The sequence below is a fragment of the Miniopterus natalensis genome, chromosome 2 (assembly GCF_054644295.1).
Source record: "Miniopterus natalensis isolate mMinNat1 chromosome 2, mMinNat1.hap1, whole genome shotgun sequence".
Classification (NCBI taxonomy): Eukaryota; Metazoa; Chordata; class Mammalia; order Chiroptera; family Miniopteridae; genus Miniopterus; species Miniopterus natalensis.
This window is the reverse complement of record NC_142082.1, coordinates 140,349,548-140,362,501: the sequence shown is the minus strand read 5'-3', so window position 1 is coordinate 140,362,501 and position 12,954 is coordinate 140,349,548. Positions and strand designations below refer to the sequence as shown.

Sequence of the window (12,954 nt, the reverse complement as noted above, 5' to 3'; positions counted from 1 at the left end):
CAGACCCCTACCCTCAAAATGCCCGTAGCACTACTCCAGATGTGACAGCCAAAAATGCCATCAGACATTCCCTCAGTGGGATTGCTGTCACTGAGAATCACTGCTTTATTGCCATCTAGGACTATCCTTCCCTGCCCCATCTTCCCCAGGAGTTGCCCAAGCTGTCACCATTTGGTGATGCCACCATGGGTTCCAGAGGTATCAGATTGTTCCCACTCTATCTCCATCAATGGTTAGGAGAACCAACTAGCCTTCAGCCTAGGCAGAAGCATTAGTGGTGATTATCTTGATTTTGGGCACAAAAGATATGTGCGTTAAGCAGTTTGCATGCCAGAGGGGCTTGGGCAGATATAGATAAAATATGTGAAAAAGAGTTCTCAGAACTCTGAGTTTTTCTCAGTCAGCCCAGGATTGTTGCAAGGCGTCCACATTCCTAGTCCTGGCTGCAGAGAGAGAATGTACTTGGGCTAAAGTGCTGAGAGGCAGAGAGAAGGAGCAGCCAAATTCCAAAAGACAAGATTTCTGATGATTGGCTATAAAAACCCCACCCTGCCCTAGACACAACAGAGAAGCATCATATAGAGATTCACCTACAAATTACCCCAAACTTTATATTTAAACCTCCATCGTCAACAGTCACAGATGGATTATCCACAAGCAGATTCTTGTGAGAAACAATCCCCTGATTTTCCTAACTGAGCCTTTTGTGACTGTGTCACCATCACTGCTAATTGTTCTGGCCTGTAGTGTAACCTGCATTCCAGAAAGAAATAACCTGAAATCTTAAAACACATGCAGGTCTCCTGAACATCAAAGGATGGGTGAACCAGTGAGTCAACAAGCTCATAGAACAGGAAGGAGCTATTGAGTGTTCTTCCCAGTTGGGGGAGGGAGACTCAAGAGGGAAGTGGGCAGAGAGGAATGAATGAGGGTGGGAGTGGAGTGGGGGGATAGAAGTTGCATCTTCTGTGTCATCACAGGAGGATGTATCACTCCACATCGAAGGACAAGAGATGTGGAACAAAGCAGAGAGAGCAAAAGAAGTACTTAACCATTGACCAATGGCCCCAAATCCCAGATTAGGACCCAAGCGTATAAGTCAGCATTATTCAACAATCTCTAGAGTTTCCCCTGTGGGCAAAAACATGCCTTAGAGGACAGGACAAGAATGGACAGCACAGCACCAACTTGCTCCCTACACAAAACGAAAAGTCTAGTCAAGTACAAGAAAGCAAACCCAAGCCCAGCAACTAAAGAGCACTTGAAAAGCCAACATACAAGAAGTTCTATAAATGCTGAGGTGAAAGGAAGAGAAGGAACACTCAGGAACCAGGTAAAGTTCCCCGGAGGTGTTTCAGCCTGAATTAGAAATGGTCAGGGCTGGGCTGCAAATATCCAGCCAAGCATGGAATTAACTCCTTCGGTCTCAGGTTCTGGCACCAAGCTCACCTGCCTGGCCATTCCTCTGGCATGATAACACCTCCTAGAAATAGCCCTCTCCATGGTGCCATTCCTCCTGGCTACTCTCTCCTTTGAGAAGTTCCATGGATTTCCCCATCCCCTGCTACTAGAGGGCTACTGAGGTGGGGCAGGGGGGGTCACTTATAAACCCTCACCGAATGAACAGGGGCCAGTGGGCATTGGTTAGAGTGCAGGGAGGAGCGGCAAAGGCAAGAGGTCTGGGTGTGTGCCTTGAGACAAGTGGACAGTGTCCCGAGGAAGACTGGGCCTGTTCTGGGTTTCCCTTGGAACCCATTTAGAAACCCTTGACCTCTTAGGTAGAGGCATTCTGGAAAACTCAAGCTTTACTACCTGGCTGGTTGTCCTCCTGTCCCTCGCTCTACATGCTGGGCTTCCTTGGAACTCAGCCTCCCTTTCCTTTCTGGGAGAACTCATCAGTGCCATGGCTTTAGGAAGCCCCCTAACTATCCTCACACTGATGTTGTCCAAATGTGAGCCGCCAGCCCTGACCAGCCTCCCTTATCAATCCACACTCACATCTCCACCTGCAGTCTGGGTATTTCCACTCGCTGTCTTTTGAGCAGCTCAAAGCAGACTTGCCTAAAGCAAGGTCCCCCCTGAGTTCTTCCTCAGACCCATGCCATCTCCTCTCACCTCAGTAGATGGCATCACCAGCCACCCACCTGCTCACCCTGGGAAACCAGGCATCCTGGTAAATCTCCTCTCTCCTATCCACCCCCCACCCCCAACATCCAGCCCATTAACAAGTCTTGCCATTTCTCCAATTCAGCCCCTGGTTTCTTTTTTCATACACTTAATCACAACTTGAAGTTCTTTTATTTTTCATTTTGTTGTTGAAATGAGAGCAGGAGGCAACATCTTGTTTTTGCTCACCAGTGCAGCTCCAACATTTAGCCGAGTACCTGAGAGTGAACACTTAATGAAGGTTGGGTGAAACAGGAACTCATTAATAATGACTTCACCCAGAGTGACACAGTTGTCCCATAACTGGCCTGGCACATTCCCATAGGACCAATTCTCTGAGCTGGGGCAGGCATTGAGTCTCCCTGCCTATCTCTCTTTGGCCACAGAGGGATACCAGCCAGAAAAAGCATCCTTCTGCCCCAAAATGAAGCAACGATTACTAAATCCCATCTCCTTGGAAGAGCCTTCCCAGGGTCAGAGCGGGATTGTCACTGACTGAACTGAACTGCACTGCTCTGCCAAACATGGACATGGGATTGCCACACAGATGCCTTCCAGCCCCAGTTGCTGGTTTTCCTTATTTATTTAACTGTTATTCCCCTTTTCTGAAATAAATTCAGCTTTGGCCTAAGATAGAAGTATTGCTTCCCTGGCCTGGCCTGTCTAAGCATTTCTGTTTCGTAGCCTGTGTGTTCTGTGGGCCCCCAAGCAACTGGCCATGCCAGGAAGGCAGCAAGGCAGCCTCAGAAACAGTGTGGGGAGGTGGAAGGAGCTCTGGACTCCGATGCTTGGGTGTACCCTGGGCTCACACCCTCAGATGCTCGAAGAGCCTAAGCAAGCCACTCCACCTGTCAGAGTCTCAATCTTCCTGTTTGCCAGTGAGGTTCTTGGCTTCCTTGTGCCTGAGCCCTGACCTTCCAGACAGCACTCCCATGGCTAACTAACACTGCGTCAGGCCTTCCTGGTGCACGGCAGACGCCAAGAGCTCCCGGGGCTGGCGCTCACACCTGGGGGCCCAGAGTGCATGCAGACAGTGCTCGGGTGCAGGGCATTTTCTGCAGGTGGTTAATAGTTGTTCATGGTGAGGGGGCGGGAGGGGACTCTTTGGCACATGCTGGGTTAAAGATAGCTAACAGGTATTCTTTGCTACAAGACTTCTCTGAACCTCTAATATGGGCTCCAAAGAGGGAAGATTTAATGAACAGGCAACTTTTTTTGCAGAGCTCCCATCAAACTGGGGTTCTGAGGGTCAGACTTTGAGGCAGTTGGCTCTCAGGAAATCCCTACAGCCCTGGGGTTCTGGCAGCTCAGGTGTTCCCAGGTGCACTTTGATGAGGGAAAGCTTTCAGGATGTCAGCTGGAGTGGGGACAGCACCAAGGAAAGAAATCCTCTGTCCCCAAGTCTCTCAGCAATTCAAGGTCCTCTTAGGCCCCCCCAATGAGAGAAAGCCAGGAGGAGATGGAAATCCTCGTGGTTCAGCCTTCTCCCTAGAACTGTGAGGCCACACAGCCCCCTGGAGTGTGACCCTGCTGTTCCCCTGGTGCTCAAAGGATAAATGAACAACCTGATCGTGCCCATTTATATCCCATGCAATGGACAATGGGAACTAGCTGCCTTGGTTTGGGAGGAAAGGACTCCAGCTGTTCTGAACGCACACAGCCTTCGGTGGGACAGGATGAGAGAAGTCACTCCAGGGGAGAGACCGACACCCAGAGAAGACTCGGAGGCCTGATGTGAAATACAATGCACTTTATTGGCGAAAGAACAGATGGGTAAAGGGACCTGTGTGTTACACACATCAGAACTGTGGTGACCATTCCACCCAGGGAGGGGACCCCAAGGGCAGCGGAAGGTGGTGGCTAAGGCCACACCTGAACAATCACATGAACAGGCTGGAGCCAGAGAGAGCCTGAAATTCTCATGGCTGTGCTTGGCCAGGGATCTGGATTGAGGAGCATGAGGCTCCATCTTCTAAATCCAAACAGCAGCCATCTGTCGTAGGGGAGGAGCAGATGGGGACAGGAGGCGCTGGAGTGGCGATGGTGCCCAGGCGCACTGTTTATCTGGAGCAGCGCTGGGAAGACTGGGAGAACTTGATGCTGCCGCCCCGGTTGCTGCCTGAGCTGAAACCTCCGCCACTGACCCCACAGCGGCCCCCAGAACCAGAGCCGAAGCCGCTGCCTCCTCCAAAGCCACTGCCTCTGCTGAATCCACTGCCACCTCCGAAGCCACTGCCTCCTCCGAATCCACTACCTGCTCCCGCTCCCGCTCCGAAGCCCCCGCCAAAACCGCCTCCGTAGCCACCTGCCGAGGCCGAGGTCATGTTGCTGCTGCTGACCACGGCTGCGGGGGAGAGGATAGTACAGCAATCAGCCGTCAGCGCCCTGCGCTCAGGACACTATTATAATTAATGAGCCCCTGGGCCCAGGGTGATTGAGAGGCCATCAGGGCAGTTTTGCACCTGATGATCATTAAGATTGATACATTCTAATGTAATAAGGTGTTCAGCTCCATAGAGTTAAGACATCGTGAATTGTCCAGTGGTTCCTTCTACATACCATCAACTCTTAATGACACCCTTGAAGATTAATCATAATTTCTCCTCCCATCAGGCTCCCTATTGGATACTCCCCATGCTATAGACCTAATAATAGTGCCCTGACCCAGAACAATAACAAAATCATATCTGCTGCCCCTTCCACCTCCAACTCCCATAGAAATATTTTTAAATTAGTTGCTACTGCCCTTCTTTATTACAGATATTTCCACTTCATTTCTTATTGTCATGGTTACTTTGGCTACTTACAGATGCTGACAGCATTCTCGCACTCTCCAGACATCCTGTATGAGAAAGCAAGAGAAAGCTCCATCACAAAGCAAATTTCCAACAAGCCCATGAATGAAGGTGATGATTAACAACCAGAACTGAATTAAGAAGCCTGGCAGATCAGCCCCTTTTTTTACCTTTCTAATGGACCACAACAAAGAGACCCTCCGTGTACACACAACACTGGCTACACGTTGCTTTGACTAACTGTGGAGACAGTGAGCTAGTAACAACAAGTGCTTCTCTGCAAGGCCTGTGGGAGGAGGGGAGGTTCTCTCTACACAGCAGGCCTCCATACCCATACATTTTGTCACTTATCTAGCCCTCAGCATATGACTTGGGTCAGGGGAGATGGGAAGTTGGAATTGGAGACCCACCTGCATTCCTCGCCCTCCAGCAGCTTGCGGTAGGTGGCGATCTCCACATCCAGGGCCAGCTTGACATTCATCAGCTCCTGGTAGTCACGCAGCAGCCGGGCCATGTCATCCTTGGCCTGCTGTAAGGCAGCCTGCAGCTCTTGGAGCTTGGCATCGGCATCCTTGAGGGCCATCTCCCCACGCTGCTCAGCTTCTGCGATCGCTGCCTGGAGGTTGGCGTTCTGGGGAAGGAGGAGGGAGGAGAAACATCAGGCCCAGTAGGAAGGTCCCAGGCTCTCTGAGTTTTAGAATAGATTATCCTAGAGTAAGCTTCTTAAAGTCAGGCAACATCATCTCTTCCTTACTTTGTCTGCATCCGTGGAGATATTTCTCCTATGGATTACCAGCCATCTAGACTGGCTTTGTATTTAAACTCCCTTGGAAGCCAATGCTGCCTGAGATGACCCCAGAAGTTCACATCAGACTGTGAATCCTGAGATCCTAGCCCTTACCCCTCACTAGTCAGCCCAGGCACTAGCATTCATTACCATCCCACCTGCTTCTTGGCGTTCTCAATCTCGGCCCGCAGCCTCTGGATCAGCCTGTTGAGCTCCATGATCTCGCTCTTGGTGCTCTTCAGGTCATCCCCATGTCTGCCGGCTGTGGTCTGCAGCTCTCCCAGCTGGAGAACAGAAGCGAAGAGGAGGTGTTCAGCTTTGCCTGACTTGTTTCCCTATTCCTAACAATACTCACCCAAACTTGAGGTGCTTAGTAAGCATTTGTTAAAATGACATTGAGTTACTTTACACCTCTGAGGCAGCAGGGAAAAGCACATCTGAGTTGTCATGGTAGAAGATTCTTCTACCCTGCTATCCCTGAGCAAGCTAGAGTTAGCCCCATGTGTCATGGCAGGGGACAGTGGAGCCACCTACCCCCAGGGGCAGCACTTTCTACAGCTGAATAACCATCCATTAGAGGGATGTCTTCAGAGAGTAAAACCAAGGGAGGTCTACCAAATGACACTGGGGACTCATTACCCAGCAGTCTCACAGGCCTCAGACTCCCTGAGACCCTCAGTGGATTCTCTAAGAGGTGCCCAGCTCCCACCTTGGTCTGGTACAGGGACTCGGCTTCGGCCTTGCTCCTCTGAGCAATCTCCTCATACTGGGCCTTGACTTCAGCAATGATGCTGTCCAGGTCCAGGCAGCGGTTGTTGTCCATGGACAGGACTACGGATGTGTCACTGACATGGGTCTGCATCTGGGACAGCTCCTGCCAACACAGAGGGATTTGTTCACTCTCAGGGCCTCTATAACAAGCACACAGAGGCCCAGAGAGATTTTTGATCAACAGTTCCATTCACTGACTCAGCTCTGAATGTGCATTAGCCCCACCATGTTCCCCAGCCCCTCAGAGAACCCTATGTATGCAGCCCATCCTGCAGAACCCCAACAAGGGGCTTTACCTCTAGGCTCAGTCTTTCCAGGCCCTGATGCTAAATGCCCCAGCTTCAAATCTAAAAACATCTCACCCTTCCTCTCTCTCCCTCTTAGTAAGAAACATTTTTACCATGTCATAGAGTGTTTTCAGGAAGTTGATCTCATCAGTTAAGGCATCCACCTTGGCCTGAAGGTCCACCTTGTTCATGTAGGTGGCATCCACGTCCTGAGAAAGACAGAAGCACAAAGGCCTTAGTCTCCCAAGGACCAAACAACAAACCATGACAACAGCAAGAAAGAGTCAGGAGAACCAGGGCTGGTGATTGTTCGGTCCTTGTCAGAGGCCGATCTCCACATGAAGAGGTGATTCACACTTCAGTGAGGTGGTATAAGTTCAACCCTATTAAAAACTAAAAACAAATGAACTGACTTATTGAAGGATCTTTCCAGTCTAAGATGCACGTGGCTTCTATTTTTTGCTCCAACTGCCTGAACTTGGTGGCTCCGTGGTTGTGGAACAAGGAGATTCCCTCCAACCCCGGCAGAAATCTGTGCCTACAAGCCCCAGGAACTTCATACAGCCCTTACCTTCTTCAGGGTCACAAATTCATTCTCAGCAGCTGTACGCTTATTGATTTCATCTTCATATCTGTAAGAGTTACAAAGAAGTAGCTGAGGTTGGGTTTTGAGGGAGTCATAAACACCACTATTCCCTGAAACTCTGAAAATTCATCTCTTCCAGCCCTCTGTCCCTCTCCCAATCCACTTAGATGAACACATACTTTTTACCACCTCTCTGTTAGTTAGGAGTGCCAGTCATTTCAATTTGTCCAGGCAGACTATCTCGGTTTTAACCCTGAAAGTCTCTTGTCCTGGGAAAACTGGAATGGTTGGTCAATACACCATGAGTTATCCCAGCATCCTTCAGATCCTAGAACCAGGATCTTCCCCAACCTGGCTCCTGAAGAAGTGCTTCCCTGCTTGCCATAGCTTCATTTGTTAAGGACTGTCCTTGAAGAGGAAGGTGAGGGGAACCTAATGAACCAAACTGTCCTCTATGAAGATGAAGAGAGGAAAATAGGCTAAGTAACACCACTGGCCAGCAAGCAGGAGGAATACAGTAAGGGCTGGGACTCTGAGACAGGGTAGCCCATGGATCTGCCCACTTTTGCCCGTCACTCACCTCTTCTTGAAGTCCTCCACCAGGTCCTGCATGTTCCTCAGCTCTGAGTCCAGGCGGCCTCTCTCTCCCAGGATGTTGTTTAGGTAGCTTCGCTGGGAGCTGATATAGTTCTCAAAAAGGGGTTCAAGGTTGTTGGTGCCTGTGATGGAATTGGTGCCCTGCTGTTGGAGCAGGTTCCACTTGGTTTCTAGGACCTTGTTCTGTTGCTCCAGGAACCGCACCTGCAATGCATTGAGGAAAACATCAGGCAACACTTGCAACAGAGGATCAAAGAGGCCTTGGCTCAGGTAGGACAGGTGTCTGTTATCTTCCCATGCCCTAGCACAGAGGCCTAGAAAGGACGTGAAGATGGATTTTTACTGTAGCTGGAGAGGATGTGGTAAGACAGGCCCATCAGTCAGGCTACTAAGAGTGCAGCATGTTTGGAAAAGTCACAGAAGAAGGAGAAATGGGCAGGGAAACTTAAAGGAGCCTCTGCCTGGACACAGAAGTAAAGATGACCCCCCAGTGTTCCCGGTGATTTTATGGCTCAACATAACTTCCAAAAATACAGTGCACTCTGCAAAAATGTACTTAACCTTGCAGCTTCTTTTCCATCTAAGGCTCCACTGACACTCCGATCCTTCAAAGGATGTGAGTCACTGGGAACTGATACTGATTAAAATGTCATAATCATCATGACAGGGGAGAGACAGCCAGTGTGAACTATTATAGTCTGGAAGTCAGTGACCACCCCTCTCTTCCTGGCAAGGTTGATTAGGGGTGCAGACGAGGTTGCCAGCTTCTGTACAGCCCTTGGGACTAAGGTTCCATGTAAGTCTCTTTAATCCCTTCTCTTGGGCATCCACCTCCTTTGCCTGGCACAGAGACATATAGGGAACAAACCCCATGGAAAGCCTCAGAGGGCAGCTTATATTTTAAAAGCCCCCAGTTCTGTGTCAGACCCTTCCTTGTCAGTGGTCATGGCCCTTGCCATGCGCTGCCAGCTCTGCCAGCCTAAGCCTAGCTAACACAGCAAGTGGAATACTTGAGCAGAGAATCAGACAAGCAGGACCTGGGGATGTCTGGGCCCAAATAGAGGACCACTGCCCTTCCTACACACAAGTTCATGTGGATAAGCTTATTGGCCCTGAATATCTTCATAGAATGCTGCCTAACCCCCCTCAGCCTGGCCCGTCCAGAATTAATCCTAAAAGCTGTGTCTAAATATCAAACTCAAAGTTCCCACCCAGCCTAAAAAGGGGGCCCAGTCAGAGCTCCTTCACCTTGTCGATAAAGGAGGCAAATTTGTTGTTGAGGGTCTTGATCTGCTCCCGCTCCTGGGTCTTGACCTGCCCAATCTGAGGGTCGATCTCCACATTGAGAGGCTGCAGGAGGCTCTGGTTGACAGTCACTTCCTGGATTCCCCCAGGGAAGCCACCAGGACCAAAGCCACCAGGCCCACCAAAGCCACCAGGCCCACCAAAACCACCAATTCCACCAAAACCACCAGCTCCACCAAAACCACCAGCTCCACCAAAGCCACCAGCCCCTCCAAAGCCACCAGCCCCTCCAAAGCCACCTCCCATTCCTCTTCCACCACCAAAGCCACCTCCGTAGCCACCACCAAAGCCACTGCCACAGCTGCTACGCCCTCCCCCAAAGCCTCCAGTCCGGGAGCCACCGGCCACGCTGATGGAGATGCTCTTGTTGCCACCCAGGTTGTAGAGGCTGCGGCTGCCAAAGCCACCTGCCCCGCTCTGGAACCCACAGGCTCCTCCACCGGCTCCCCTAGAGCGGGCCACACAGCTCATCCTGCTGTTGCCGGAGACCACGGCAGAGCGGCCGGAGAAGCCCTGGCTCCCACCACTGAAGGATTTCTTGCAGACTTGTCTGTTCATGGTGAGACTTGATGAAGAGAGAGCGTGAGAGTGAAGCAGGGAAACCTAGAGTCAGAGGAAGAGGGAAAGAAACTAAAGATCTCTGCAGAATAAATCCCTTTATATACATCTAAGAGGTTGCTGGGCTCAAATTAAGGAGAGATAGTTAATCCCAAATAGTCATGGGTTGGGTTTGCCTCTAAGGCAATAAGTTTGTTCCAGACTGCTAAACACACCTTGAAAATAATCTGAAATGGTAAAAATGCTAAGGTGGCAGGTTTACCTGGCGGGGGTGGAGCCTGGCGTTACCCCATGCTTGGGCATGGCCACCTTGCAGCTTTATCTGACAGGACCCAGAAGGCATGCTCATCTGCGTCAGGTACTCTTGGCTCTACCAGAGCTGAGCTCAGCTCTGGAAAGGATGGCGCGGAAGGTGGGTTGGGGAGATTCTGGTTATCTGGGTAGTATACATTGAAGCCCAGCCAAGGACTTGAGGAAAATATCTGAATAGAAGGAGTGATACATCTCACTCCATCATGAGCACATGCCATTGGGTGCCCACTGTGCGCCCATCTCTGTGCTGGATTCAGGGATGAAGTGGTGACCTCTTCCTCCCTTCCTGGATACAAAGCCCAGAGCCATCATAGATTTGCCTCCTGGTTCCCCCTCTGTCCCAGGGTATAATTCAGGAGGCAGCGGCATTTGGGTTCATGACTATCTTTTGAGAAAAAGGGCAGTTAATACCTATGCGCTTTGATGAGATATTAGCAAGATTCAACATGCAAAATGTTTATTTGTTTGCTTATTTGTTTTGAAAACTTCCCAGAGAAACTTACACTATTCCATATCTTGGCTTCCTTTCTTGCCCCTGCCCACATTTTTTGGTACTTCTCTGGTGTCAGTTCAAGTCCCAGGGAACTGGAAATTCAAACATCAGTTCTACCACAGCTTCAACAAATTGTGCACATTGCTTAGCTGTACCAGGTACTGGAGACTCAGTCATGAATAAGACCACAGGGCCTCTGCGGGACTGTCCTCTGATGAAGGGGCCTCGCTATCCAGACCCACCCGCCAGCCTCCAGAGGCCAGACCTGGCAGGGCCAGCAGCACTACCATGTGCATCTGACTCCAAAAGCCTGAGGATCTGCCAGCCTGATGTTTTTATAGAGGCTTAAAGACTGGGCTTGGGCTTGGGCTTGTACAAGAGGAAAGCCTTCTTGCGTGGCTCTGGAGCCTGCCAAGGCAGCCACTTAGCTCTCCAGGACAGGTCTTTTTTCCTTCTGTCTGCTGCACATTAGGCCCCACCAAGGGTGTGGCCTTGTGTGGCCTTGGCAAGAGCCTCCTCAGGACGGGCAGAAAGGAGGGAAGAACAGGGGTTCTCCAACGCTCGCCGGGAAGGGTTCTAGGTGGCCCAAGAACAGAGGAAGTAAAGTGTTCTTCAGTGGCCTAGTTCTCCCACTTTGTCCTTCTTACCCCCATTTGTTACCCCCAGACTATGTGACATTCTAACCCCTTCCCAGAATAAGGCCATAAACTTTCCAGGGGCCTACGGTCTTGTTAATATACTGGATCCCTTGGTTCCCAGCACAGTGCTTTGCCCATAGTAGATGCTCATAAAGTTTGGTCGAATGAATCAACCAGTCGATGAACTAATGAATGAGTCGCACCTTAGTCCTGAATTACAACCAAATAAAACTGGTCTAAAGCTAGTTCAAATCTCACTACGTGAGACAGCCCCAGCTCATTGAGATCATCTCAACATGAGAAATCCAGACCCCTCACATTTGGTGTTCAGATTTAAGAAAATGTATGTGCAAAGTGAGTGTCACCTCCTCCCCAGGGGAAAATGGGGTAGAATCACAGTAACAAGAACCAGTCAATCACAGAATCAACTTGGAGTTGACTGGGCACTCAAGGTCACATAATCTGTCCCTTGCCCAGTACTGGGGTTCCCGCTCTAGCATGTCTGACTTACAGCCCTGATCTTCCAGAGCTGCTGCCCAATGCTTAATGACCTGTGAAATTAGCCCAAGGCCCAAAGGGTAGCCACACACATACACCCTCCTCATCTCTGCTCCCTCAAAGGAACCAGAGTTTAAAGAATGAACCAAACCCAGAGCTGGGCCAGATCCTCCCCATGACTACCCATGGCCAAGGCTGCTTAAATTCTCTGTGCATCAGCATCATTAACCATTAAGATGATCAATCATCTCTGCCCCTCTGCATCTCGCAGGAACATAGCTGGAGGAATGAAATCTCTGTCAAGTGTTTGAATAAACATATCACAGAAATTAAGCTAGATTTTCTCTTACTATCTAAGAGTATGCACTTTAGAGCCAAACAGATCCAGTTTTTTAAAGTTAATTTGTTTTTTTAATTGAGGTATAATTGATATACATTATATTAGTTTCAGGTGTACACAGACCCAGTTTTTAAATCTCAGCTTTGTCACTACATGTCCATGAGCAAGTTCTTTAAACTCTCTGTGCCTCCGTTTCCTTATCTATAAAATTAAGTTATTAATAGTACCCCTCTCATAGAGTTGTTGTCATGCCTAGACAGTGCCTAGCACGTTGTAGGTGTTCAATCAGTGTTCACCATTATTTTTAACTATTTTTGTTTGCAATTCACACAAAATTTCAACTTTCATACCTATCAAAAGAATCCACCCAATGTAATGCTTTTATTTGCAAATTATCCAATGAGGCCCCACGGGGAATGTGAGCACAGCTTGGGGCTGGGTAGACAGAAATCATATCGACTCCACAACTTTGGGTGAGGGGATGCAGTCCTCAGCTTCCAGCCCAACAAAGAGAAATCAGTGAACAAATATAAGGAGTGTTTATTGAGCAGAGACTCCCTCCGTCGCCATGTGGTAGAGAGAATGGTTTACAAAGAGCTCACAATCTAGACAAACCAAGCAATACAAGACTGTGTAAAACTGAGTGCTATGTTGCAGGTGCTGTGAGAGCATGGGGAATCAAAAAGCAATGAAAAAGTGGAATCATGTGGGAAGGCTTCGAGAAGAGGCATGAACTCAAACTTTTAAGGAGGGCAGGTTTGGACAGACAGAAGGAAAGGCATTTCAGCACAGGTGGTCATGAGCCAAGGCTCAGCATTGAA

General features: G+C 49.5%; 1 protein-coding gene across 1 annotated transcript; it reads right to left on the bottom strand.

Moving 5' to 3' along the window:
• Positions 1 to 4,226: 4,226 nt before the first annotated feature.
• Positions 4,227 to 9,852, bottom strand: KRT3 (keratin 3). The gene is made up of 9 exons (XM_016201114.2): positions 9,238 to 9,852; positions 7,973 to 8,193; positions 7,378 to 7,438; positions 6,920 to 7,015; positions 6,458 to 6,622; positions 5,907 to 6,032; positions 5,372 to 5,592; positions 4,974 to 5,008; positions 4,227 to 4,510 (listed from the first exon to the last, which is right to left on the bottom strand). Exons 1-9 carry the CDS (start codon positions 9,850 to 9,852, stop codon positions 4,227 to 4,229), a joined length of 1,824 nt encoding a protein of 607 aa, XP_016056600.2.
• Positions 9,853 to 12,954: the final 3,102 nt, after the last annotated feature.

Excerpts from the sequence above, each read along its gene's own strand:
- KRT3 (XM_016201114.2), bottom strand. The coding sequence starts at position 9,852 with ATGAACAGACAAGTCTGCAAGAAATCCTTCAGTGGTGGGAGCCAGGGC. Across the intron at positions 5,593-5,906 it reads TTGAGAACGCCAAGAAGCAG|AACGCCAACCTCCAGGCAGC; the intron begins GTGGGATGGTAA and ends CTCCTTCCCCAG. Across the intron at positions 5,009-5,371 it reads CTGGAGGGCGAGGAATGCAG|GATGTCTGGAGAGTGCGAGA; the intron begins GTGGGTCTCCAA and ends TTTCTCATACAG.